Below are 26932 nucleotides of genomic sequence, written 5' to 3' on the forward strand. Positions count from 1 at the left end.
CAATCTCTTTTGCTGAGCTTCTCCCGATGACATCGACAAGTATCTTGTTTTTCCAAAAACTCAGCATTGATATGAAGCGCCTGGTCACATTTACATAGACTATACTTGAACGAATGAACCCCCGGCAGCCGTAGTATTGACACGCGCAACCCATCCTCGGCCATAATGCGACGGACTTAACCCGCACCGCAAGACGAGAATACAAGAAAAGTTGGGCGCGGAAAGCAACGGAGGAGAGCGAGCAACGAGGGAAGAGAAGATGGAGAACAACATATCATCCAGGCCACAGTTGCCTCCGGTCTTCCTCCTCAAAACGCCCTCGTCTCCGCGGGATTTATACGAGGAGTACTTTTTCAAAAACGCCTTTGCCTTTCGGTCGAGACAACAATCGAACCCGCCGACTGATACGACTGATGCGCATGACTCTGAACATATCAAGTATGATCCGGTCTTCGTGCCGGTATTTTCGCATAGTTTCCATACACAGAATTTAGATATTGTGAAGTCCTATTTCATGCCCACGACGACGGAAAACGATCGCATCAACGGGAAGGAGGCATCTTTGCGCAATGCGTTCAGCGGAAGAGGGGGAATATATGGTGGGCTTATATTTACGAGTCAGAGGGCTGTGGAGGCACTGGGGCATATTTTGGAGCATGGGGGTATTCCAGGTACGTTCACCATCGTCTCGTCACAGATCGAACTGATACTAACCGGCTGCCTCACAGCTGAGATAATGTCCTCCACCTCAGAAGACCTGATTCTGTACACCGTCGGTCCTGCGACAACACGCACCCTGACGCCACTCCGCGACAAATTCTTACCCTTCGCAACGATATACGGTGACGAAGCCGGCACTGGCGAAAACCTAGCACATTTGATTCTCAAACACTATAACAAACTCTACCCATCAACAGCAGAAGACGGCAACCAAAAACCCGGATTGTTATTCCTAGTTGGCGAACAGAGACGAGACATCATACCCCGAACGCTCATGAGCAGCACCTTGGATGAGAACCAGCGCATAAACATTGACGAATTGGTCGTTTACGAAACGACTCAAATGGAAGGATTTGAGCCTGCGTTCCAAGATGTCGTTCGAAAGGCGGAGGAATCGTTGAATGATGAGCGGACCCCGCTGTGGACAGTTATTTTCTCACCGACGGGCTGTGATGCTGTCCTCAGGACGTTGAATATTCTCGACGAGAATAACAAATCCACAGGAATTGATCCGTCAAAGAGGAAATGCCGAGTGATCACAATTGGGCCCACGACGAGAGACTATCTCATCACGAAATATGGATTTGAGCCTGATGTTGTTGCTCGAAAACCGACGCCAGAGGGCATTGGGGAAGGGATTAAGGAGTATCTCTTGGCGATGAAGGTGTAGTATACTGCAAGTATTTTTGCAGGCGAGGAAAGACCTGGCCACTAGATGTTTTGGGACATCAATGCTGCTGTACATACACTTCCCATACTGCATGCGACATCTAGCAAAGTGTATATCCTACGCTATATCCATTTTCAAAATTGACATCATAACCAAAAGCAAACCATCTTTCTCGATTTTGGTCGTCGGTTATTTTATATCTATAAAAGTCACAAGATATTCTCGGTGTCATTCAATCAAGAGAGAAACTTTATAGGCCAAGAAATCTATGACTGTATGACCTCAAACCAATCCAAGCTGAAGCCAGTCTCAACGAGAATCAGTTGATATCCCGACTGTTTCAAACACAGCGGAGTTATGTTATTCTGTGATTCTGTGATCATCAGGTTCTAGGTACAGTCTCAAGTGGCAAAATTATTGATTATGTTGGAAATGGAGCCACAGAGTCATATTTTGCTCAGCGCATCGCCTCTTCTTTATGATATGTGACACTGTCAGTATGGAGCAGAACGTCAGGGATGACCTGGAATGGCTCAAGTCAGCACTGTTGATACATAGAGAGTTGGCTGAGAAGGCCAGGGGGTTCGTGTATAATGACAAAACTGGAAAGGTTCATGAAGTCTAGTATCTCGTTCATATATCATACCTAGTAGAAATACATCAATGAGATGTCTTGCATAAGTACATAGCTGGCCCATATTAAAACAGCCAACTAACGATGTAGGATCTCCTCCAAACTATGCTCAGGCTTATCAATTCTATACAACACCTTGGCCGTATTGAAATATCCCTCATACTCAATCTCCTCCTCATCGTCAAGATCATAGTGATAATGCCCACCTGTATTCTCGCCCACCGTCGAGAACGCATGTGTATGCTCCATCCGCAAACCCAAATTTTTCTTGGGATCAGCAGAATGCAGCACCGTCATACAAGTCATCGGCGCCCTGAAGTCGTGATATGTCAACCAGTTATTGAACTGCTCGCGATCTTCGAATGGCAGTCCTTCCTCTGGTGGGAAATCAGGCATAATATGATATCGCGCTTTTCCAGATTTGATAGCAAACACACCACCTAGACTGATAATCTGAGAATCACCATAGATATCTCGAAGCGCCTTGCGAATGCACTCCGTGAAACTCCCCTCTTCTCCAATACGCTTGCGAGCAGTAATCCTCAACACATCCCCCGATTCACCCCTAGACGCGAAAACATTCCCCATCAACCCAAACGACCATTTGTGCTGATCCGTGTTCTGCACAAGTACGCCCTTCGTCTCAGGATCGATCTTGACGTAGCGCCCATTGTTACTCGTCAAAAAGGACATATTCGTCGCGTACCGCATACCGAAATTGATAACCATCTCGCAATTCTGACCCACGAGATCATACGCTCCGGCGCCAGCACCGAGGAACGTCACTGCAGGTGGCGGATACGGCCCATCGTCTACAACCATCTCCATCTCTCTTGCGATTTGATGCAGCTGATACGTCTTGTCCATCATCGGTCGCGGATAGAGGTGTGTCTGTCCGCCGACATCAGCGACTTTCTCATCGCCCGAAAGACCCTCGTGCGCGAGTAGGAAGGGCGACTCGCGGAGGTTCGGGCATGACACCACTGATACAGAAGAATGCTCATAGTTGGCGCTGAGGGGCGCTTGAAGCGTTTCGGCTAGCTCTGAGAGGGGTGGAGGGGAAAGTGTGATTTTTTGTGTTCTATTCATTTTGGTCGATGAGCTTGGGGTTCAAAGGTTGGACGTGGTGAGTGTGGCTATCGCTTCGATAGTCCAAAATTGCATTGATATTTGTATGAGCACCTGGACGATTTACTAACTCAGTGACTACTTGGAGCGGAGAAATACCCGATGGCATGCCCTAACCCTGACCGCATAGATCTTGACTGAACAGTAGGCATTATTGACATTATGATGTGGCTCACGATGTTCATCTGAAATAAGAATTCATCTTCCTCAACTAGATACAAAAGGGATACAGATCATATGAACTCCCTTCCCAAACAGCAACAAAAAAAGAGGAGATGATAATCTTTCTACCGCATGATTTCTTCGTAAATGAGGACTGCGATAGATGAGTTAATGATTGTTTATTTCAAGCACAAAGGATAAGGACTTACGTTTCAGTTGTTCTTTGCTGAGTGCATCTTTGTTCTTGTCAAAATCAAAGAACTCTTCTGGAATAGGATCCGCAGTGGGCTCATCATCAGGGTCGTGGTATGGCTCAAGGTACGGATGGCGCAAAGCTTCTTCGACCGTGATACGCTTGGCAGGGTTAAAAGCCAATAGTTTCTCTAGAAGATCGAGTGCGAGGTCGTTTGTTTTCGGGAAAAGATGTTTGAAAGGGATCTTCTTTTTGAATGGGAGAGAGCGAATGTATTCACGAGCACGGCGGGATTTGATTCCGTAGTAATCTTCCATGGTTGGTGTGCCGAGAACATCGAGAATCAGAGTGAGTTGGTGGTGGTAATCCTTTCCAGGGAATAAGGGTTTCCCACTGAGCATTTCTGCCAGAATACAGCCCACACTCCATACATCGATCGCCTTGGTGTACTCTTTGAAGGTCAACATGATCTCCGGAGCACGGTACCAACGAGTCGCAACGTATTCAGTCATGAAACCAGAGTTGTCATCAGTGGAAGCTGCCGAACGAGCTAAACCGAAGTCGCAAACTTTCAAGTCGCAGTTGGCGTTGAGAAGAAGATTAGAAGGTTTCAAGTCTCGGTGCAAGACATTGGCTGAGTGCATGGCTTTCAATGCGCGAAGTGTCTGGTAAATGAAATATTGGCAGTGGTCATCGGATAAGTCTTGTGTGCGAATAACTCGGTGCATATCAGTTTCCATCAGTTCCTATCGTCGTTAGCTATTATCGAGCAGAGATAAGCGAAACGCATACTTGAATAAGATAGACCTCGGTAAAGCTATCGTAATTACGAGGTCTCTGAATATCGAGGATCGAAATGATGTTCTCGTGGTTGAAATATCTCAACAATTTCATCTCTCGCAGAGTTCGAAGACAGAACATGGAGTGGTCGAACGGGGTGATTTTTTTGATTGCGACTTTCTGGCCAGACGGTTTGTGCAGCGCAGAGCTGTATAGAATTAGCTCGGCCCTTGATTACAAGGCGGTACTCCTACCAAACAACACCATAAGCTCCCTCTCCAATCACATCCTGAATATCATACTGATCCGACACATTGAACGAGATCTTTCTCGACCCTCCATGGGTGGTATTCTGAGCCTGAGCCATGGCGGCTCTGTAGTTATCGGTGTGATGAGCTTGAGAACGGGTGGTCAAAGTAGTTGCAGTTGGGGAATATATATATATATATAAGATCGGGGAACTGAGACAAACAGGAAGGGTTAGTTTAATATATATGAATCGGATCCAACAATGGGGACCTCATTGACGTTCAATGAAGCAGGCGGAGGTGTCAAAAGTGGAGTGGATGGCTGGTCGCAAATCAAGACAATATAACAGCCTCGATTGATTGACTGCTCAATACAGATTGCAAACGATCCTTTGTTTGTGCAAATGGGCAAACGTGCAAACGCTCAGAGCGGAGGCTGGGTATGAACCGAACCTCTTTATCTGATGACGGTGCTCGTATTTACTCGTACCAAAATCCAAACTTTCCACTCTCTTAACACTGTTTCAACGCTTATCGTGATGTTTATATTTGCGCTTCGTCAACGGTCATATAGCGAGAAAAGCGACGATGCGCTCTGAAGTAATCGCACGGAGGAAGTGTGAGGGGCTGTGTCACAGAAGCACCGTCAGCACATTGCTCGACTACAGCAGATTTCAAGCGGATGACGACTCGGTCATGAATATCAAGTCATCATTCTGATTATCTTGATCCAAAGATTGGGAGCGATCCGAAATACTTACTGAACGATCTCCTCGGCTGAGTTCTCGCAGGTAAACAGATGCGACAGCAAACAAACCGCAGTCCCGCACGAACTTCTTCTCCTAGAGATTCCGGAATAACGAGAAATTCCAGGCCGACGTCTCAACTCTCAGCTAGCAGTTTGACAAGAGCTAGTTGTCAGAGATTGTATCAGGTGCAAGCGGTTTATTTAACAGAGTTCCTCTTTGCGAAACGAAGCAGGAGGTATAAGGTGGGGCAATCACACAGGCTAACAGGAGGGGAACTCCTCTTCAGCAGTACATACGGAGTACGGTGACAAAACGGATCGCCTGGTTTCAACCTACGTCCAGTCTCGGGCCTGTATGAGACGCGCCCTAGAAGCCAATCTGCAGCTAAGCATTGTCAACTGACAGGAACGAGTGTGAGACAAAGGATGAAGCTGATTCTACGTGCTACAGTACAGTAAGGAACAGGTAATCAGTCAACACACGTATTCGTAATACCATGATTACGCACGGCTGCTGTATTACATTGTCTGGTTCAATACTTCAATTCGTCGATCCGGGAGGCTTGGCTCGTATCAGAGTGCGCGTTTCACCCTGAGACGGGGTAGTAGTTTGGCCAGTCAGATGGCAGAACAGCTCAATTTCAGTGACTGTGTGCCATGATCCTTTCTAATGAGAAATAATATGTAAGTTAACTGAAGAATTCTCTATAATATCCAATATACCTTCCAAAACGAAATACAGAAATTATACAAAATACAAAAATACGATAGTCATGGAGCATCCATTTTTGGAACAGCACGTCTCTATCACAGTCGGCCAGCCACTCACAACGCCGAATGAGCCGCGGACTTCCCCACTTTTTGGACATCACCCAGAATACAGAAAATTACCAAACTACGACCGTGATACCAATGGCCTGTCCGATACACTGGATATTTACGTATCACACTGTATCTTACTTATATCTCGACAGAGCTCAGACGTTACAACTCAGATTCTGTTAAAAATGCTTGACGCTACATGATCTAAAGACAATCAACCCACTGTATTATTCGACATATCACTGCACAACCTATCACAAAAATTAGCATCGAGTCAGCGAACAGCACAGGAAGAACATACCTTGTCTCGCAATGATCCCATCCATTGTTGCAGACTGACGCTCTGGTCTGCCCGATCCTCCACCAACATAGTCTGTGCCCAAAGTCGCAAGCCTGGCTCACCGTCCTCCTTGACTACGTACAGCTGAGGAGAGATGATGCTTCCAGCTCCCTTGGCCTTGAAGTCCTTGCTCTTCTGTACAACAGCACGCACTCGCTCATTGAAGTCGTTATCCAGTTCCGGGAGGAACTGCTTGCCAACTCGTAATTGGTTCCTGTCTGCGACTCCAAAGACGTCCAACAGTAACTGAGGCACGGTGTCCCTTCCAACCCAGATGAACTGAGTCTGGCCGTCGTCAATCAAGTAGAGACCATATGGCACCAGGCGCTCCGAGGACAGATTGACCGGAGGCGGGAGAACAATCTCTCCGCTCTGTTCGTTAGGTAGACCAGCGTCGTCTGGCATGTCATGCAAAGAATACATTTTCGGGTAGATATATTGAATCATGAGCGGTAGAGGCAAGGTGGAGAGTAAGCACAGAGCAGCTGATCGCATATCTGTAGGGATCTGCGCCGACTTGCGAAGACCAAGCTATTAATCCAAGTTAGTATCGTCTCAAGCTCATTAAGTGCAAGGGAACTTACGTTCTTGATCAACGCAAGGAACAAGATAGGCAATGCTCGCATATTAGCAGGGAACTGTAAACCACCGCCGCCAACACTGCCGCCCGCAAGCTCCTTACGGTATGTCGACAAGAGCTCCGTCATCTTTGATTGGATAGCCTCACGGGCAGGTTCCAACCCGTTCGAAAGCACCCGCTCGACAGCTTTATGGCTGAAGTAGGTAGTGATGGCCTGCTGGTCAGCCGAGGCATACAAATCGGCCAATGTCTGGGTGGTCGGCAACGCCAATGTCAAGACTCGGATCCTTCTTTCACCATTGCAAGTGGTGTGAAGCACAGCAGTTTGCATGCAGACAACAGGCTTTGTAACCGTCTCGTCGATAGCAACCTCAACAACGTAGGCTTGGTCACGAGGAAATGCTGGGAATGCACAGAGATCCGAGCTGCGGTTGAAAAAGTTGCCGTAGAACGTGCTCATGCGAAGACCAGTGGTAGCACGTACACGCAAGACAGCTTCTAAACCAATCTCAGAAGAAAGATAATCAGAGAATTCCCGAGCAAATTTGATAGCATCTTCTGTGCGGGCTGCATTCCATCCTGGGTAGAAGTAGGTCTGACCTCCCGTGTATCGAGGAAGGTTGCTAAGGGAGGCAACATCCTGATATTGAGAGGAAAACAAGAACATATCAATCGACACCTGAGCTTTCGAGCACTCTACAGCAAAGCTCTTATAGAAGCTGTTTCCAGTCTGCAAAAGGCTGCTTTCTTTGCTTGTACCCAGAATCTTCTTATCCTCTCGCACCGTAAGCGCACCATGACCGATGTTAGGAAGCGACGACGAAAGAACGGTGATCTTTCCGCCGACGTGCGAAATCAGCTTGTAAGCTGCCCGAAGACCAGATCCCAAAGCACATCCACCGTTCTGAGTGTTCTGGAACATCTCTTGGAGCTTATCCAAGAAACTCTCAATGTTCTCGCGGCATTCAGACAAGGTCACGAGCAAATCACCCGGAATGGGCAGGAAAGGCTCGTCAAGGTCACTAACGACAAGCATCTTAGGAGCAGAGTTCTCCGATCCATCGCGAGGAATCGTAAAGTAGTGAAGACTAGAGTCAACAGCCAAGAAACCAAGTCGTGTCCTTCGGTCGGCGTTAGGAATGCGATCCAAGCTCTCTTTAATGCATCGAGCAGCTGTTGCAAGGAGACCATTCGTAACCGATGCATAGCTGACATCAATCAAGAACAAATATACCAAGGGTTGCGGTGGTCGCACCATGTATTCCTGAGGAGCAACGAACTCAACAACGGCGTGATTTAATTCTGGGCGTTGAGAACGGTCTGCCGGTTTTTGCAAAGCTGTGTCCCAATCGAATGACTGAGGGACGTCGTTGGTCAAGTTGCACATGTTACAACGCCAGCGATGGCCCTGGTCCAAAAATGTCACGAAGGGGTTGATGTATGATCGGCATCGTCTGCATCGAGAAATGACTTGGTCTGGAATGACGGGGATGGGATCTTCGGCATCATGAAGAGCCGCATATGGTTGGATGACGAGCGCAAAGGGAAGCTTCGATTTCTTGAGGAGCGAATGGTTCGTCGGGACGGCATTCAAAGTGGAACGCACGTACTTGGGCGGGCAATTCGCGTAAGGAGAAGGATAAATACTTGTCTGTAACCAGGTGTTAGCGATATCATACGAGAGAATGGCAGGAACTCACATTGGGTGGGAGGATGATGGGTGGAGGAGGATAATCGAGCTCCGCAACATTGAAAGGTTGCGTGAGTAAATCGGTCGGATATAGCTGATTCAATGGCACGGCTCGTGGAACTTGCTGGGGAGGTACAGGTTGGGCTTGGGGGTCAGCCACGCCCATTTGACCAAATTGCTGGGTGATTTGAGCAACACCAGCAGTTGCAGGACCAGGGTATCCGGCTACAGGTGGTTGATATCCCCCAACAGCAGGAGGCTGTGGTGCTGCATAACCAGCAGCAGGTTCAGCTCCATATCCAGGTTGCGGATAGCCCACTGATGCGGCCTGTGCAGCATACGCTCCGTAGTCGCCACCAGCTTTTTGCTGTCCTCCAAGGGCAGCATTGGCTCCCGATCCAAGATCAAAGGCCTCTCCAGCATAAGCACGCTTCTTTTTTCCTCCAGCCGGGCCAGGCGCCGGAGGTTGAGCTGGCGCCTGCCCGTAGCCCTCCTGGGGAGGATACCCTCCCTGTGGTGACGCCATTGAAGAGTTGAAAAGGGGTGAGAAGCTCGACTCGGTATGTGTTCTAGTGCGAGGTATTCAATCCGATAATCGGTGAGATCGTAGATTCGAATGTTTCGTAGCTGTCTCCCTGTTCTCAAATCAGCAACCGATCGTGGATCCCACACAAGTTGTGCGGGGAAGATCGAGTCCATCGCACTGAGGACTCAACAAGGACACAATCAACTCACCTCAACAAACAAAATAGAATAAAGAGGACCAGCGGCGACAATTCAAAAAGCTGCCCTATCTGTGTGGATGTGAATGCGAGCAGGAAGCGGCAAGGTCGCAATGATGCTTTTGAGCTGCTTCACTTGGACGGTCTGCAGTTGTTGACTTATTGTACGGTGGCCTTTGCGACTGCGGGAGAGCTCCTCGGCCAATCACAGGAGGGCTAGCCACTCCCGATATTCTGCCGCCTTAACGAGATGACTTCACCTTTCTGCCTATCTCTTTGACATCCTTCCGTGGACAGCTGTCCTCAGCAGATAAGGATGTTGTTAGCAGACTGCAATATAGAGATACTACTCCTGATTGACGGCTGTCTCTCGCCGCGGTCTTAGGACAACTGGAAGCAAGGCCATACAAGGCACCGAAAGCAGTGACACTACATAGGGCCTACCCTTTGACGTCTCCATGACTGTCACCAGCGTATCTCACAATGAAGGCGGTGTCTATTCTTCTACATAGCTTTGCCGAAGCAGTGTGATAGTCCTCTATAGGGAGCATCATATCTCAACTTCTGAAGACCTCGGTAACCATTCAAGCGGTTTAACATGAGAATTACCTGATAGTGCTCTAGCTACAGAACTACCAACAAGTGCCAGCAGGTATCAAAGGTTATAGCATGGAAGTAATAGTGCTTCTAGCCAAGTCCTGAAGTGGTCCTAGTTCTCGTCTAAGGCTGGCTATATAGGATCGAAATTGTTTCGAGAAATTTGCTGATACAATGAAGGCTAGACCTTCAAATTAGCCATTACGGCGGCGTCCTCCTTTGTAGCTCGGTTGATTACATCGTCGTGCTTGTGCTATACCGGTATCTGTCCAGATCGAACAGTATCAGTATCACGAATGTCCGCGGTCCAATATCGCCCAGGGTAGGAAATTGTATTACCTGATATCTTTGATGCATTGATTATTCTTTCCTTTCTCATCAGAAAGAATCATGTCTCAGGCGATTTCAAACGCGGATTGTGGGGGAAATGGCATTTAGAAGTTGTATGTTAAGACTGTAGTGGTCACTTGCTAGTGGATCAGGGACCAGGCGCACATACCTGCCCGTGTTGCCGTAGCAACCTCTAATCCCACTATGGACAAAGGTCGCACCCGACCTGAATTGCTTCATTTGTTCTCCTTGCACGACAACTAACTCAACAGGTTTGACTTGCCCTGTGTTCCTGGCGCCATTTGGTGGTTTGCGCCTTTCTTTTTTTTTTCTGCTGTATTTCTTTTCTCAGTAATTAGGGTCTTTTTGTTTATTCTTTTTCGACTCGTCATTCAATTCGACTCTTCTAGCCTCCGCTACTTGACTCAGCGGATAGGATCTTTTGGCAGCCGAGTGAACACCATGAGTGTCCGTGTTGTTGCCCGTGTGAGGCCTCTGTGGAAGACAGAGCGCGAACTTGATGTGATCGTCCGACCCGGGAACGTGTCGACTGATGCGCTCAAGGTAAAGAAGGACTCCCCTTCAGCCAAGGCTGCTGTTAAAGAACGGGATACTCTTATCAGGATTCCTAATCCCAAAAATGAGGGTGAACAATACACCTTTCAATTCAATGCTGTCTACGGAGGCGAAGCCACACAACAGGAGCTCTTCGAAGCTGAAGGTTAGTGATTGCGTGTTCATTTCAACATGAAGTTGCTCACGATTCCAACTATAGTGGCACCTACTGTCAAGCATCTATTCAACGGGTTTGATGTTACGATTTTTGCATACGGCGTCACTGGAACCGGGAAAACACATACCATGCGAGGAGGTAAAAGTCTTCAAGATCGAGGAGTTATCCCCCGACTCTTGAGCGCAATCTATCGACGGAGCCGGAAGATTGAGAGAGAATCCGAAGGCGCAAGCAAGGTGGAAGTCTTGATGAGCTACTACGAAATATACAATGACAAGGTGTTTGATCTGTTTGAACCTCCAGAAAAGAGGACGCTGGCCGGGCTGCCACTTAGGGACAACCATGGAAAGACTGTGGTTGTTGGCTTGACAGAGCGTCCATGTCCCAGCTTGAAAGACTTTGAAAGTCTCTATGACCAGGCTAATACCAACCGGTCGACGTCCGCGACGAAGGTATGACTCGATGTTTGCTTTATGGGGATTGTGCTAACCCGGCTAGCTCAATGCTCATTCTTCACGATCACATGCTATTCTTTGCGTCAAGCTTGTCGTTACAAATGGGGATAGAACTCGTGTCAGCATAGCATCTGCTATTGATTTAGCTGGTTCGGAAGATAACAGACGAACCGAGAACGGAAAGGAACGCATGGTGGAATCCGCAAGTATCAACAAGAGTCTTTTTGTACTGGCTCAGTGCGTAGAGGCCATCAGTAAGAAGCAGTCTCGTATACCTTATCGAGAGTCGAAGATGACTCGAATCCTCTCATTAGGCCAGAACAATGGCCTGACATTGATGATACTGAATTTGGCTCCCATACGCTCATACCATCTGGACACCATCAGCTCCTTGAACTTTGCCAATCGTACGAAGAAGATTGAAGTGAGGGAAGTCGAAAATGAGCCCATGTTCAAAGGGCCGCCAAGATCAACACGATTAGCATCCGCACCATCTCAGCGGCAACCATTGCGATCCTTGACTGCATCTGTCAATGTGAATATGCCGGTGAATGATGAGAAAAAGGCTGATGATAAGAAAGTCGATGAGAAAAAGCCACCCAAGGCTTTTTATGTGTATTCGGACAAGCAGCCCGTCAAGCCTCACAGGACGTCGCTCAAACGTTCCTCCCCTTTGAAGGAGAATACTCCCAATGTTAAGCGTCAGTCTTATTCGAAGTTGTCCAAAGAGACAGACAAGATAAGTGTCTCAGCCGACACGATTGCAGAAATGGTGGAGAAGAAAGTGGAGCAGATGCTAGCAGCTCGAGCGCTTGATGACTCTCATCAACATCAAGCTCAATTGGTGCAGATGAATGAACAAATGCAGCGTCGTCTGGAAGTTCTAGAGCGAAGGATTGAAGGGACAGAAGATGCTCGTGCGGAGGGGCTTTCCTATCTCTTGATGGCAAAACAACACCACGGAAGGAAAGAATATTCTTCGGCTTTGCGGATGTACAAGCTTGCGTTGCCGTTTTTCCCACGTAACCAGAAGCTTGCTGTCAAGATCGCCAGTCTTGAAGAGAAGCTGCAGCCCATGGCTAAGCCGCAGCCTGAGCCGACAGTGACACTGCCTGGACGAGGAAGTATGCTATCTATCAGCAGACCTACAAAGATGGCGAGGACCAATTCGTCCAGAGATTTCAGTGATGACGAGTATCAAGAGTCTGATAATGAGTTTGCTGAAGATGATAATTATACTGATTCTTTTACTGGCCTCAAGCGGAAGCGTGCAGCTGCAGATACAAAAAGTTCGTCCCTGTTTGGAGTTCAAAACGATCTCAGTAAAGGCGTCGGCGATGAGTTGTTGATACAATCTCCGCGAACAGCTAACCTGCTTTCTGTCATCAATTCCAGAGATGTTGGTCAGATCAAGCTGCTTAAGGGCGTTGGGGCTAAGAAAGCCGAGGCGATCGTCGATTGCCTGTGCGAGATGGATACTGTGCATGAGTCGAGATCTGGACAGGCACAAGTACGAAGTCTTGCAGAGCTGAGCAGACTGAAAGGTGTCGGTCTGAAGACCGTACAAAATATGAGAAGCGGAGTATTGGTGTAGTTTGTTTTCCGAGTTGTATTGAAGCATTTATGGCGTTATTTGTTATTTTGTCCTTTTGCATCGTTATTGCATACTGCTGTCTGCATTTGAGCCATGGTGTTGTGGTGTTGTTGCATTTGAGCCTTACCCTTTTTCATCATACCTATCTATGTCGTTGGATCGTTGAGTAGTTAGATGTTGGAGCATTTATCGGATACAGTTGCGTATTAACATTATCTTATGCACCGCCTTGATAAAAACGACTATGATCCTCCAAGCACTTGACAACTTCCCATCCCAATCACCAAAGTATTTTCCAGTCCTCAATCAGACCCAAATAACCCCCAATCTTTGACATCAATCACCTCCGCAAACTTTCCAATAATCTCATCAGCCAACTCCTCCTCCTTCGCCAATAATCCCGTATCCCCGCGGGCCAGAAATTCATCCTGCGGCACATTCACAAAAACCAACAGATCCGTCTTTTGGTCTGGTAGTCTCACCAACAAAAAATGACAGTTGTTCGTTGATCTGTCGGGGGGTGGCGGTGTACTTCCACTCGCCGCATTCTGTTCCGTAGTTGCAGCGACTCGCTGCGTGCCTGCTGCTTCTCGCCTCTGTTTGCGGGGAGTAGTGAACTTGACTAGTCCTGCGTACGCAGAGGCCTTGCTGCCCAAAGGCGAAGATGCAGTTAATCTTTTCAGAGGAACTCGTCGCGGCTCCCGAATGACGTCCATGGCATCATCATCATCGCAGATGTCGAGGATGTGATACATGGCCGCCGCAACATCCTCAGAATCAGCGCCGATGTTAATAGCAGTCGGAAGTTCAACATCTAGACCCGAAGCCACGCCATTCAGACCTCCGTCTGATGATCGTGGGACGTATTCGTTGATCTCAAAAATGAGGTTTGAGAGTGTCGTGGGCGAGAGGAACATTTCCTGGTGGTCAGGGACTTCGCGGATTGTGCTGTCAATAATCAGTAATCTCTTATAAAGGATTTCTAAAAAGTAGAGCAAGATTCAACACAGAGAGAGAGAGAGAGAGTAGACAAACCTCCCATCGATCCAGCCCTGTGGTACAGCGCCGGCAATAGCGCCGCCGAAGAGTTCTCTTTCTTCAATTTGTGTCATTTTTTCTTCGTATGTATTGTGATATGGATGGATGTAGTAACTCCAAGTATTCCGCAACAAGTTGCTGGCTTCTATATATTCGCAAGAACGGGTCAAACTTCGATGACCTCAATCCCCTCAATTTCGGCGCAACATGCAAGGGAACGAGCTAGTGAGAGTCGTCCGGTGCGATCCTATGCGACTTATTCTACTTATGACAAAGAGGGAACCCGCAGCCCTCAGTAACGTCTTAAATAGCTTTTTTTTCAGATGAAGCTATTATTGCCTTTGCTTTTGCTTTTTATCCGCCCTATTCAAGTGTTGTTCGGTTTTCTTCCTGATCGAGCGGCCGTGTAGATGTTGATAGAGGGTCCCTCCATTTAAATTTATACATCCACAGCCTGCTAGACCTAATCTGGTATGGAGGGTTAGTACTTGCTGAGTCAGCTTAGTAGTCCCCTGCCATTATCTCTGAATTTACCACGTACAATTATTGTCGTTCTTACTTACGTATATCCAAGGAAGACTTTGATCTGCGAATACAGGACTATAGGGGCGTGGATGCCCAATTCGGGGTGTGCACTTATGCTTCCGTATACAAACTCCTCCCAATATTCCGGACGTTATCGATTTGCTACTGCCCCGCAGCACATGAACGACAGTCAATCCCTGCTTGTTTGAACAAGAAACAAATGGCGATAATTGCCTCAATTGCAGGGATATTAGTTCCATCTTATATATCGAGAAAGTAATTCATGTGTTGAACCGATTGTTACTATGTGATACAGTGTATTCAAAGACAAAGGAAATCAATCTAGTCAAGTAAAAATCATTTTATTTACACATACAAAGCTGCAGAACATGACTATTGGTCATCCAGAACGTGCAGATATTTCTTCTCCTCTCTTTGCTCACGCTCAGTTGCTGGGGGCAAGTCGTAGTATTGAGAGCTTCGGTAGCCCATCTGTATCATCATCAGTTGTGGTGTTGCCTCAATCAGAAGCAGAAAACTTACGAGGTAGAGATAGGTGAGGCTATTAATCTCAGCGGGTTCAATATCCAAGTCCTTGAACGTCTTGGCGGTGGGGTCAATGTGCTGATCAATGAACTCTCGCTCGATCTGGTCAGCGGACATGGTAGGCCACCACAAGTATTTGTTCAGGTAGTAAGCAGCCGGCTTAAGAACAGCCTTGGGAAGGTTGATATGGCGGCGGTGCTTGATGATTTCCTTGTCGACAATCTCGGCAAGCTCGGCAGTAGAGTACTGCTTGGGGCCGTAGAGCTCAAATGTTTGAGAAGCAGTGTTGTCATCATACAACATGCGCTCAAGAGCAGTTCCGACATCAATGGCCTATGAAATCAGCGTTACTTTTCAGAAAATTTTCAGCGGCAACTTACGTGAACGGGCCAGTATTTCTCCTGCATGTGGTTGGCAGTCAAGAGATTTGTGACACCAGCAAGCTTGTGAAGCAGGTGGTCCTCGAATCCGAACATTGGTGCGGGGCGCACAATAGTTGTCTCCGGGAAGATCTCACGAACAACACGCTCGCCCCAACCTTTGGTCTTGAAGAACTCCGATGGAGAGTCCTCGGCGGCATTGTAAGAAGAAACGTGGATGAATCTGTCAACGTCGTATTTGGCGACTGCCTCAGCGATACGCTCTGCACCGTCAACGTGGACGTCCTCGTAGGTGAAGTTCCTGCACAATTAGCCTTTATACAAAATCATTCCAGGGGAGACGTACTTGGTAGGATAGTCACGGCCGACAAGGTTGTAAACAACGTCGGAATGGCGAACGCTCTCTTCAATCGATTGTGTGTTGCGAAGGTCGTATTCCTGCTCTGGTCAGCTAGCGCACTATCTACTGCTTCCATAGTACACACCGTGAAAACCACGCGACCGAGATCTCCAGAGACTTTGAGGTGACGCTTGGTCATTTCCTCACGGAAGGGAACAACGACGGTACATCCGGCACGAGCTATACGAGATTAGCGAAGCACCCATTAAGATTATCGGTTGTTCGTACCGAGTCGGTTTACAATGTAACGGCCGAGGAAACCGGTAGCTCCAAAGACGGTGGCAGTGTGTCCTATAAAAACGATGAGCAATGTCCTATTATCGAACGACGGTATCACGAACCTCCCAAGGAAGATCTAAAGCGGGTAATGTCAGCAATTGACCAAGCTCCCCAGTGTACAATTAGCACTTACCGTCCTCCCTGGATCTTCAGAATCGGCTTTCCGGTCCTAGTGATGTGGACATCCTGTATATTCCTTCGCTGCACCTGAAATTGCACTCGTCCAATGGCAGGGGTGGGAGCCAGTGCCTTCCGGCCCAGAGCGCCATTGAAGGCCCGGCACTTTTGCATGGTCGATCGGTCGCCCCAAAAGACTGTCGTGAAAGAAGACTGACCAATTGACTCGGTACCAGCCCTCCACGATACGATTGTTGCGTGTGTGGAGCGGAGATGTGGTGAGGTATGAGGTTTGAACAGTCTAGAGGAAGTTGAGGTTGTTCCCGCTCAACTTCGTCCCATGACGCTAACCCGATTCGTCTTGGCTATTTTACCTCCTAGGCTCCAAGACACCAACATCATCTTTCATTCATATTGATATTTTTATGTTGAATCATATTTTACGAGCACGCCGAGATATTATTCATCATAATATTTATGTTCTGACTATGAAAAAATCTCATGACTACGAACCTTACAACTGCACAGTGCAGAGGTGCTCTCCGATCAAAGCTTGGATCCTCTCGCGAATATGAGAGTCTTTTCAAGATCATGACCGTGAATCGTCATCTCGAACCTTCTGTCTAAGATCTTGACATCTGCGTCACCGAGCCCAGCTCCCAAAAACAAATCTTTCATCTCATCAACACCGAAACCGTGCTTATGAACTATCTGCGCAGTCTCCGGGCTGACTCGCTCGTGCTCGTCCTTGGCATGAGGTTCTTCCAACATTTCGACAATCCAAAGGACACCACCTTTTTGTAATCTATCAGCTAGGCGTTTCAATGCCAGCTGAGGATCCGAAAAGTGGTGCAAGGCCATGCTAACAATGATGATGTCGAGATCACGATACTCAGGCCCTTGTAGATCCTCGGATACGTTCTCCGCGAGCAGATCGCCAACCTTTGCAGACATTTTCTCGGAGGGGATGCCAGCTTCTTCGACTCGTTGGTTGTAAACGGCAACCATGTTCTCCGAGACGTCGAGACCGAGGCATTTGGTCACAAAGGGCTCCAGTGTCTATATCTAAATCAGATCAGGTCGATGACTCAGTAGGAAGAAACATACTCGAGTTACGTGTCCCGGTCCACACGCATACTCCAAAAGTCTGATCTCTTTTCCCTTGCCTTCTGCAGTGTCCGTCCACCTGGAGCTAATCCACAGGCGGTGCCTCAAGGTCTCTTCTCTCATCATACTAATGCCTTTCTCAAAGCCCGTGTCATAATCGCGGGCAGTTTTACTACGAAGGTTAGCAGTGACCGTCAGCAGATATCAAACAACTTACTCGAAGTATTGGCGGTTGACCTCCGTGAAATGAGAGTGGTGAGAATGATGAGATTGTGCCATGGTACTTGAGTGTGACTGGATGCGAGTATCTGAGTACGAGTAATATGCTGCAATTATGATTGTGATCGAGGTGAGTAACAAGTAGAACTTATATGCTCGAGGGGATGGATGTAAGGGGAGGAAGTGCATCTTGCCGGGTCTACAATGGTTTTATGTGCTACCGGAGACATATCAAGCTTCCGGAGACATATTCTTCAACCGTGGATGCTTCCAGTAATAGCTGTACTCATGGGGTACTAAGACAACTTATATGTAGAGTTCGGAGACTTTTGGAGAAAGTCTGCGAAACTCTGCGTGATCTAGACAGTTCAGTGAGAGGTAGACCATGACACTAGCTAATGTGGCAGATGTGCATTCAAGAGTATTACCTGTTTGTCGTTATAAAGACTCAAAGCACTTTCTACACATACATGGCTAGAAACCGTCTGAAATGTTAGTTTATATGCGGGTAGACACCTAATTCCTGAGGCATGAGTTACTACGGCCGGGCAGAGCGACCTGTTGGAGCTAGCCAAGTTGCGGCATCACTAACACCAACAGCTTTATGCTCATGCTTCATCATCAAGCTTTCGCTACTTATCATCCACACAACTTCCTACCTATCTGGAATCGCATATCATTGCCTCACAGCCCATATAATTCTGTGCTCAGCCATAGTATCCGATCAAAGCTATAATTGCGTCATCATGGACGCCGACAAGATCCCGGACTTCCTAGCAGACCAGCGAGACCAAGCTCCCAGCGAATCCCAAGCTCTCTTCCTCGATTTTGAAGACTACTGGGAGCGCAAACTCTGGCATCAACTCACAAACTCACTCGTCGAATTCTTCCGAACACCCGCCAGCGCCCCTCAACGATTACCCATTTTCAAATCGTTCATACTCAGCTTTGCGGATCGAATCAATCAGTTGAACTTTGTTTCATTAGGGTTGTTGGCTTCGACGCAATGTGGTGGTTCGTCTCCTTTACCTTTTGTCTGTAGGTGATTTGAGCTAATGGGTGCAGACGACCAAGAGAGACTTGCCTTCCTCACATCGCTCGCCGATCGAGTGGATAAGCCCGACTCACAGGACGCATACGTCTATGCTGTTGCTGATGTTGCTGGTGTGAAGCTGCGACTACAAGACTATGAAGGATCACGAAAGGATTTAGATAAAARCCAGAAGATCTTGGATACATTCGACTCGGTAGAGACTGTTGTCCATGCCGCATTCTACAAAGTCAACGCAGACTACTATCATGTAACCCCCCTTCTTTTCTCCAGTCTCAGTATCATAGCATTAACAGACGACAGGCCAAAGAAGAATTTGCATCCTACTACAAGAACGCCCTCCTCTACCTCGCATGTGTGGACCTCGAGGACCTCTCTCAAGAAGAACGCATCTCGCGAGCCTACGACCTCAGCGTGGCTGCCCTCGTCTCGGACTCAATCTATAACTTCGGCGAGCTTCTCCTCCACCCGATCCTCGACTCCCTCACCGAGACACCACACGCCTGGCTACGAGACCTCCTCTTCGCCTTCAACCGCGGCGACCTAACGGCCTACGACGTACTCGCTGGCAACATCAGCAAAAACAAACTCCTCGAATCCCACCGTCAATTCCTCTACATCAAAATCTCACTCTCCGCACTCACCGAAGCTGTCTTCCGCCGTCCACCACACGACCGCACAATGACCTTTACCACCATCTCTGCAGAGACGAAGGTGCAACCAGACGAGATTGAGCATTTGGTCATGAAGGCGTTGTCGTTGGGTCTCATCAAAGGCTCGATTGATCAGGTTGCGCAGATTGCCAGGATTAATTGGGTTCAACCGAAGGTGTTGGATATGAAGCAGATTGAGGGGATGAGGAATCGGTTGAAGGAGTGGGATACGGGGGTGAATCAGTTGGGGCACTGGATTGAGGGTGTGGGAAGAGACGTCTGGGCTGCCTGATTTATTTTTGTATTATCAGCGAAGAACTAGGTGGTATGAGATAGCAATAGACAAAACGTCTGATACAATACACTACATTGATGCTAAGCTTCTCCATATGTTATATATAAGATCACAGCCCCCTTATAACTGGAGGCTAGACAAAGAATGAACTCCCAACAGACACAGCACCCATCATCCAAGCCGGCCACCACACACACCAGACCACTACAGGAGTCCAAACACCCCATACATCCCATCCAAAGGCAGCCTGCGACAGAACATCCTCGACGGAAATACCCGTATACGTGCATGCTGCCAGAAGGACCGCGGGCGGCGACAAAAGATTAAGCAGCACGAACAACATCGACGAGAAGACCAGAGTTGCCGGTGATTTTTTCGTCGTTGCAGGAGTTGGGACAAAACTCAACGGCGCGCACAGCAGACCGATTATGAACGAAAGCGAGAAATTTAGTGTTGCAAGTGCACTCAGGAACAAGCCGAGGAGCAACAAAGAAAAAGATTTGAGGAGGTAGAAGGTTTGTGGCTGGGGGGTGAATAGTCTGCAGAGTGCGAGGCTGATGAGGAATGGAAGGGTGAGGGTTAAGAGGAGGATGGCGTAGGTTACGGGGAGGAAAAACTGTCATCATTAGTAGTCACTCAGAGGAGAGGATAGGACACTGCTCACTTGAGAAGAGACATTGGTTAGAATGTATAACGGCACAATGCCCAGGAAATGTAGAACAGCCACTACCGTCAACGGGACCGACAACTTGCGCTCAGAGACACCATTCAACCCGGTACTTGCCGTCGTCGTCGCTTCCCCCTTTGATTCCTTTGGTGCCTGCTTCTTCGTAGCGAGTTTATCCTCATACCCCGTCCTCAACCACAACGCAACCGCCATAATCGTGAAGTTCGCAGCCACCAACATCGCACTTGGTAGATACGTCCCAATACTCACGAACCGGTTCGTATGCATAAGCAAATAAAAGAAGAAACTCTGATGCAAATGCTCCAACAAGTTATTCAAACTCCTACACAGCCCCTCGACTGTTCGACCAAGAGCCATCTCATCCTGCCATCCATTCCCCTTCGTCTGCAACGTAATCGCATCAATATGATACGGTATAAAACTACTATGAGCGCCCGCAGCAAGACCAAGACCCTGCTTCGCCATACCGCGGAGCATAGTCTCCAGTCTCTTCTCGTAGCTATAGTCGTGTTCCCACATTTCTTGCAGACTTGTGCCGATCCCCATTTGCCCACCCGCAATCGAAACGGCGGTGTTGATGAGGTCAAGGTTTGGCAATTGGCCATTTACGCCGTCGTAGACGATATGTAGGGACTCGAAGCGGTGCTCAAATGGGTATTCGATAACCAACGCGCCTTGTAAGGCACCACTCTTCAAGGGGAGGGGTTGTGCAGATGAGGAGTGCATGTCGTGATAGGCGTCGACCCAGGCTTGCGAGCCGGCTTTGCTGTCGGGTGTGATGAGGAAGATGATGTCTTTTGACCAGAGGGACCATCCTATGCAAATGTGAGTATAGCATACGTCAAAATCAAGAAGTAGAGGGACAAACTCTTAAAGTATCGAGCCAACGTCAACGCCAACGTAACCCCATTCAAATTCAACTCCCCCTCAATCGTCCTCCACGCAGCAACCAACACAATCGCCTCCGTCGCATCCCCCCTCGGCGCATGAATAATTGAATACACATTCTGCCCTTTGTGCACATTACCCGCAGAGACATACTCATAATTCTGCGTTGCGACTTTGAGTCCCGCGGCACGGAATATGCCTTGGATCGTGTCGGAGACGMCCTGCCACTGCTTCACTTCTTCGTCACTAGCACTCTCAGGTGAAGGGATCACAGTCTCGAGTTCACGTTTATAGCCTCTGAATATATTTTGTTCTGATCCCGAGAAATAGGTATGTACCTGACCCGGTAGTAGCGCATTTTCGGAAATATACGTTCGGCGCGAGTATTCGTCTAGCGGTAGGACTAGTAACGAGGCGACGCCGACCAATATACATAGCAAAGAAATCCATGAAGGGAGACGAGTGAGCAGAAAAGAGGGATCATTGCGCAGTTTGCGGAGGAGTCCTGATGCTGTTGTTTTCTGGTTAGCTGCGGACAAGTAGGGGGATGATTTCCTTCTATGCGAAGGCATTGAGTATTGAGGATGTGAAAGCTTACATAGTAAGCCCATTGGCACGTATACCTTGGGGCTGTATATCCCCAATGTCCATAAAAGTTCCTCGATTCAATTGAAAGTGGTGTCCAATGTTGACAAGTGTGAAGCTAGCTCGGTGATATTGCGGAGAGCACATTATAGCAGAAGCCAGCTGATTGGTCGATATGGAAGTAGGGTTAGGGTTAATTTTATACACGGAGACTGTAAATATACTCGATATTCTTCTACTCTTGACATCAGAAAAGGGCAGATTGACGATATTACAAATGGATCACCTTCCTAACATCACACTCACCCTTTACATCTATTGTATCATTCCAAGGCAGAAACGTTCCATCGTTGATCACTCACAACCCGCACACCCCTCTCCCTAAAATCGGTGGTGCGATGCGCATGTCCGAACGTCCAGACCCCAACGCCATTTAATGACGATGCCTGTCGTAAGACAATATCAGCCCTGAAGGCGATACTTCGCGCAGGGAGGCATTTCATAGGAATGGTATTGTTAATTGATCTCAAGATGGAGGTCTGAGAGATTCTCAAAGGAGACGGATTGCCGACTGAAGAGGGAGGAAAACATGATCTCGAAAAATGACTTAATTGCTAGGAAAAGGTGTACTGTCTTTTTATTTTTGAGCAATTCGTACACTGATCAGCCAAGTGCTGTCCAATGTCCAATGTCCAATGCTTTCATTTGATTAATCGACTCGTCGCTCATTATATCTAGACATCATAAATAGTACACGCCATGAGTATATACAAGAATGATCCTTATTACAATATATTATATGTTCCCACCATCTTTCTGTCTGTTCATACGGTCATACCACATGACAAATCAATATTTACGGTCCCAATCGCTGCGATGAGCCAATATAACTGCTCATCGCAACACCGGATTCTCCAGAGGATGTCGTCGGGAGGACACCGTATCGTCCGTGCGTCTTTTGGTCGACGGAGACGTAGTGAGGCAGTCGTCCGAGGAGGTTCAACTTCCCTTCGAGAAAACGAAGGATTTTCTCGGGAGGCACGAACACTTTGAGGTATCCTAGTCCAACTATTCCCACAGTCAATACCAAAGGCTCAAAGCAACTGCATGGAGAGAGAGAGACGTACGTAAATACCCAAAAATCATACCACAGATATGTCCCAAAAAGCTCGTGTTCGAAAGCAGCACGGCGACAACAAACGATACAAAAAGCGGCGTAGTCCAAGTAGGAACTTTGAGAGTACCAACCTGAAAGTAAGGATTGGTGCGGAAGGTCTTGATGGATTCGGAGGCGAGCAATAAAAAGACCCAGACACTGTTCAATTAGCTCGGTCCAACTGTGTTATAGCCAAAGGTGTCTAACCTTGCGCCGACAACGGCCGTGTTGCTGTAGAGGATGTATTTCTCAATAAGTACATATATCGCTGCGGGAAACGTCGAGAGTGCTAGAAATTGACTTGTTAGCAAGACTCTCAGTCCATGGCTGCAACTTGCGAGCGACATACGTCCAACAAACAACAAAAGCGCCGTCAAAGTGCCATGCTCAGCCTCGAACCTCTCCATCAAGGGCGTCAACGCCACGGCATTCAACAACATATGAAAGAATCCATTATGTATGACGGGGTACGTATTCGTTCGATACACTATCCACCAATTAGCCAAATCCCCAAAGTCTTTTCAACCGCCATTAAAGGGTCGTACAAGTAGCAATGCTAATCTCATCCGGAATCAAAGCACCCCATTGAACCACATCCCATACAGACTGTAATTCGAGGAGCCAAAATGCGACGATGATGAGTAGCACGGCGCGCGTGAAGAGCGGGAGACGGTAGAGGTAGGAGCGGAGGGGGGCGATGTTGAGCGAGAACGCTGGAAGAGCGCTTGGTTGGGATGAGGAAGACATTGCCGACGTCGTCGTTTCGTGTTTCGTTCTTTGAGATAATTTCGAGGTTTCGATGCGGAATAGGCTGTCACGCGAGAAACAAGTTGGACAGGATACAACGAATCCAATGAAAACAAGACAAGTCGCTAGCTTGAGGAAGGACGGCTAAGCAGACAACGCATTGATCTGTCTACTTTCGCAGACTGTCCAGTATCGAGAAGAAGAAAATATTAGATGAGAGAAAATCAAATAAAGTCGCTCAAAAGTAAGAAATCAAGTAGGGGCTTCTCCAAAAGGATTAGCACGGAGCACGGAAAGAGCTTGTTCGTGTCGGGAAGGAGTGGGCCGTCTTCCGTAGCCTCTCTCTCATTACACTCTACTATGTACCCTACACTTACACACTACGTACACTTTACAGACTCAGGTTTTGATCATGCCTATCCCATCCATTATAACATTAATCATAAGTCCATACACATTTCATAATATGTTCAGAACCATCATGAATACATTCCTCCCAATCATCCGACCATACCCATATTCATCCATATTATAACTCACATCCAGTGAGTATCTCCACTCATCAAAAGAATAAAAACTGTATAGGGGTATAAGGCTGAAGCGAATCAAATAAGCATATCCATCACTGGATATACGAAAAAGAAGTGAAGAAATATTAGTGAAGATATGACCCGTCTCTTCCTCGTCGTCCATTACCGTCTTCTCCAGGGTATGTTTTCTGTTCGTGATCAATTCGAAATCAAGCGGATGACCAGGATCGAGCATGCGATTGGGTGTTTTCTTTCTTAACAGCCCAGGCTTTGATGGCAATCACGACGATTACCCAGGCCATGATGAAGCAGCTGAGACCGATTGCGATGTTGAAGGTGAACATGGCATCGAGATCGTACCAGACCATGACGTCCATGATGTCGGAGGCCTATTATCGTTAATATGCTTTTTCCTTAAGTCTGACGGTTAACTTACACTGAGCATAAAGATCAGACCACCGGAAATCAAGCAAAAAGCACCAATCAGCTCAGTTGGTGGGCGAGCGGGAAGATACGAAGTTGGCGGGCGGACATATGTCAGCACATAGGTGGCACCACGAGCCATGGCAGCACCGGAGAGAAGAGAACCCCATTGTTTGTGAACCATTGTTGAGACCATTTGTTTTTGATGGTGTCCGCCCATCATCATGCCAAGGAGGAAAATAATCAATGCCGGCATCGGATTGAACGAAACGCTCGATGGCTCCTCGTCTTCGTTGGATCGGTTACGGGAGGCGCCGAGGATGCTTTGCTTCAACCAGCTTCGGACTCGCTTTGACTCGAGGAGCATTCCGCACTACTGAATTAGCTTACTTTCATTACCATGACTAGGAACTGCGTACCAATCCAGCGCCGAAGAACATCACCGAGATGGAAACGTGCTCGAGATCTTGAGGAGACCATCCCTTACCCCAGCCACCGAGATGCTCCAAAAAGACATTGGTAGAGCCGTAGGTGAAAATGAGGGCTGACTCGACGAATTCTCCAGTAGGCGCACGCGTGTTGGCCGGCTTCAAGTTCCATGACCATCCCCAGTTGGCCCAGCAGCCCATGTATCGTCCTAGAACAACCAATCCGTACCAGAAGAAGATACCACCTTTGATGAAGTGCGCAAGACCGCTGAAAACACTGTGCGCTTTCTATGAAGAGTCAGTGAAATGTCATTTCAGGTAGCTGAAAGATACGTACGAAGATACCGCCATAAGTGACGCCACCGGTGGCCAAGGCAACGAATCCAAAAGGCAGAATGATGCGATCGATGATGTTATAAACCAGGCGCAATGCGCGCAACACTTTGTTCGAAAGCATACCAGGCACGCGACTTGTGAAAAATCGGTCCAAGAATGTACTGCGCAGCCAACCGCGAGCAAGCGGAGTAGGCACCTCCACGTCGTCATCTTCTTCAGGCTTGGTGAAGTTGTGGTGTTCTTCGTCAGGGGATGTAGGGCAGCTAGTACCCTGGCCACTGTCTCCTGACCAGCGATACTCGGCGACGGGTGTATATAATTGCTGGTGCTCCATCATATTCTCAGTCGAGACCGGGAAGAATGTTGCGCGCTCATACTGGGAGGTCGTAGTCTTGGTGCGCCTACCCGAGTAAGCGTAGATGATGCCAATGACGAATTGCGCCACTACCACGGAGCTTGCGATCCAGCCGATTTTGTGATGCGCGTTGTTCTGGTACAGATCGGGCGTGGAGGCGTTGTATATTAGACCAAAGAACAAGGCTACTCCATTCACAACCAAAAAGACGAATTGAGTAGGGATAGTGAATCGCGAATGCGCAACACTTAGCATTACAGCTGTTGAAATTAGCGAGTTTGTAGAGTGTGGGAACTAAATGCGCACTCACCAACAGGCAAGACAAAGCACCAAGCAAGCACCTCGAGAATAATGTGAGCTGTAATCGATGCGCTGTGTTCGCCGTAAGCCCAGTAGCTGAGTTCCCAATCCTCCTCTGGTTTCGACATGGAGTCCTTCTGGCTCATGTCCATACCCATGTCCATGCCTCCGCTAGCTTCATGACTATGATCACCGTCCAGTCGAGCGGTCGCGACTGCAATGAGCAGAAAAGCTGCAGCTAGAAGCCGCAGTGACTTTGACTGTTGCATTTTTATACGTAATGTGAGTGCGTGTGTGACTATCTGATCGTCTGTATACTTTCGTCGGGTCTTTTGACTTTGTCTGAACCTGGGGAGCTTGACTAGAGTGCGAGCTTCCAGAAGCAGCGTGCAGCTTTAGTCTGAAGGGATCCTTGGGAAGAGTAGCTGAACTAGAGAGACAAGCTATCAAAGCTATCGAGCTACCAAGCTATCTCAGTGTGATGTCAGAGAGATGACAGAACCATGAAAAAGTAAAAGAAAGGAAAAAAAAAACGTGAGTCGAAATGATTGGGACGAAGCTACATTATTAATACTCTTGCTAAGCAGCTCGTCAGCAGCAGGGAAAAAAAAGAGAGGCCAGGAACAGAAAGAAGCTCCTTCCTGCCTCATCCATCTAGCTCCGGCGTTAAGGCTGATCAGTGCGTGGAATTTATGGCCCGTATGCCGGTGACGGAGACGTATTATTACATCTTCCCGTTG

The 26932-nt window shown here is 47.9% G+C and overlaps 11 protein-coding genes across 11 annotated transcripts; 3 read left to right on the plus strand and 8 right to left on the minus strand.

Moving 5' to 3' along the window:
- Window positions 1-259: 259 nt before the first annotated feature.
- BHQ10_004888 (uncharacterized protein) lies at window positions 260-1390 on the plus strand (the record flags this gene model as incomplete). Its single annotated transcript, XM_040877302.1, has 2 exons — window positions 260-671; window positions 729-1390. The coding sequence occupies 2 exons, from the start codon at window positions 260-262 to the stop codon at window positions 1388-1390; spliced, it is 1074 nt and encodes a 357-aa protein (XP_040733392.1).
- Window positions 1391-2102: 712 nt separating this feature from the next.
- BHQ10_004889 (uncharacterized protein) lies at window positions 2103-3113 on the minus strand (the record flags this gene model as incomplete). Its single annotated transcript, XM_040877303.1, has 1 exon — window positions 2103-3113. The coding sequence occupies one exon, from the start codon at window positions 3111-3113 to the stop codon at window positions 2103-2105; it is 1011 nt and encodes a 336-aa protein (XP_040733393.1).
- Window positions 3114-3439: 326 nt separating this feature from the next.
- Window positions 3440-4654, minus strand: BHQ10_004890 (uncharacterized protein; the record flags this gene model as incomplete). The annotated part of the gene is made up of 4 exons (XM_040877305.1): window positions 3440-3468; window positions 3524-4253; window positions 4300-4495; window positions 4542-4654. 4 exons carry the CDS (start codon window positions 4652-4654, stop codon window positions 3440-3442), a joined length of 1068 nt encoding a protein of 355 aa, XP_040733394.1.
- Window positions 4655-6344: 1690 nt separating this feature from the next.
- BHQ10_004891 (uncharacterized protein) lies at window positions 6345-9241 on the minus strand (the record flags this gene model as incomplete). The annotated part of the gene is made up of 4 exons (XM_040877306.1): window positions 6345-6356; window positions 6407-6976; window positions 7030-8676; window positions 8726-9241. The coding sequence occupies 4 exons, from the start codon at window positions 9239-9241 to the stop codon at window positions 6345-6347; spliced, it is 2745 nt and encodes a 914-aa protein (XP_040733395.1).
- Window positions 9242-10826: 1585 nt separating this feature from the next.
- On the plus strand, window positions 10827-13146 carry BHQ10_004892 (uncharacterized protein; the record flags this gene model as incomplete). The annotated part of the gene is made up of 3 exons (XM_040877307.1): window positions 10827-11085; window positions 11140-11549; window positions 11596-13146. The coding sequence occupies 3 exons, from the start codon at window positions 10827-10829 to the stop codon at window positions 13144-13146; spliced, it is 2220 nt and encodes a 739-aa protein (XP_040733396.1).
- Window positions 13147-13448: 302 nt separating this feature from the next.
- BHQ10_004893 (uncharacterized protein) lies at window positions 13449-14258 on the minus strand (the record flags this gene model as incomplete). The annotated part of the gene is made up of 2 exons (XM_040877308.1): window positions 13449-14094; window positions 14182-14258. 2 exons carry the CDS (start codon window positions 14256-14258, stop codon window positions 13449-13451), a joined length of 723 nt encoding a protein of 240 aa, XP_040733397.1.
- An 844-nt stretch (window positions 14259-15102) lies between these two features.
- BHQ10_004894 (uncharacterized protein) lies at window positions 15103-17817 on the minus strand (the record flags this gene model as incomplete). Its single annotated transcript, XM_040877309.1, has 11 exons — window positions 15103-15201; window positions 15253-15588; window positions 15636-15936; window positions 15982-16073; window positions 16121-16215; window positions 16264-16326; window positions 16377-16390; window positions 16448-16732; window positions 17048-17490; window positions 17539-17710; window positions 17756-17817. 11 exons carry the CDS (start codon window positions 17815-17817, stop codon window positions 15103-15105), a joined length of 1962 nt encoding a protein of 653 aa, XP_040733398.1.
- A 686-nt stretch (window positions 17818-18503) lies between these two features.
- Window positions 18504-19753, plus strand: BHQ10_004895 (uncharacterized protein; the record flags this gene model as incomplete). Its single annotated transcript, XM_040877310.1, has 3 exons — window positions 18504-18771; window positions 18823-19058; window positions 19112-19753. 3 exons carry the CDS (start codon window positions 18504-18506, stop codon window positions 19751-19753), a joined length of 1146 nt encoding a protein of 381 aa, XP_040733399.1.
- A 136-nt stretch (window positions 19754-19889) lies between these two features.
- BHQ10_004896 (uncharacterized protein) lies at window positions 19890-21690 on the minus strand (the record flags this gene model as incomplete). The annotated part of the gene is made up of 4 exons (XM_040877311.1): window positions 19890-20372; window positions 20421-21259; window positions 21313-21578; window positions 21671-21690. The coding sequence occupies 4 exons, from the start codon at window positions 21688-21690 to the stop codon at window positions 19890-19892; spliced, it is 1608 nt and encodes a 535-aa protein (XP_040733400.1).
- Window positions 21691-22773: 1083 nt separating this feature from the next.
- Window positions 22774-23820, minus strand: BHQ10_004897 (uncharacterized protein; the record flags this gene model as incomplete). The annotated part of the gene is made up of 5 exons (XM_040877312.1): window positions 22774-22985; window positions 23045-23232; window positions 23281-23362; window positions 23423-23560; window positions 23619-23820. 5 exons carry the CDS (start codon window positions 23818-23820, stop codon window positions 22774-22776), a joined length of 822 nt encoding a protein of 273 aa, XP_040733401.1.
- Window positions 23821-24559: 739 nt separating this feature from the next.
- On the minus strand, window positions 24560-26461 carry BHQ10_004898 (uncharacterized protein; the record flags this gene model as incomplete). Its single annotated transcript, XM_040877313.1, has 5 exons — window positions 24560-24739; window positions 24787-25146; window positions 25193-25489; window positions 25539-26152; window positions 26203-26461. 5 exons carry the CDS (start codon window positions 26459-26461, stop codon window positions 24560-24562), a joined length of 1710 nt encoding a protein of 569 aa, XP_040733402.1.
- Between the last annotated feature and the right edge of the window lie 471 nt (window positions 26462-26932).

Source organism: Talaromyces amestolkiae (assembly GCF_001896365.1).
Source record: "Talaromyces amestolkiae strain CIB chromosome Unknown scaffold8.1, whole genome shotgun sequence".
Taxonomy (NCBI): domain Eukaryota; kingdom Fungi; phylum Ascomycota; class Eurotiomycetes; order Eurotiales; family Trichocomaceae; genus Talaromyces; species Talaromyces amestolkiae.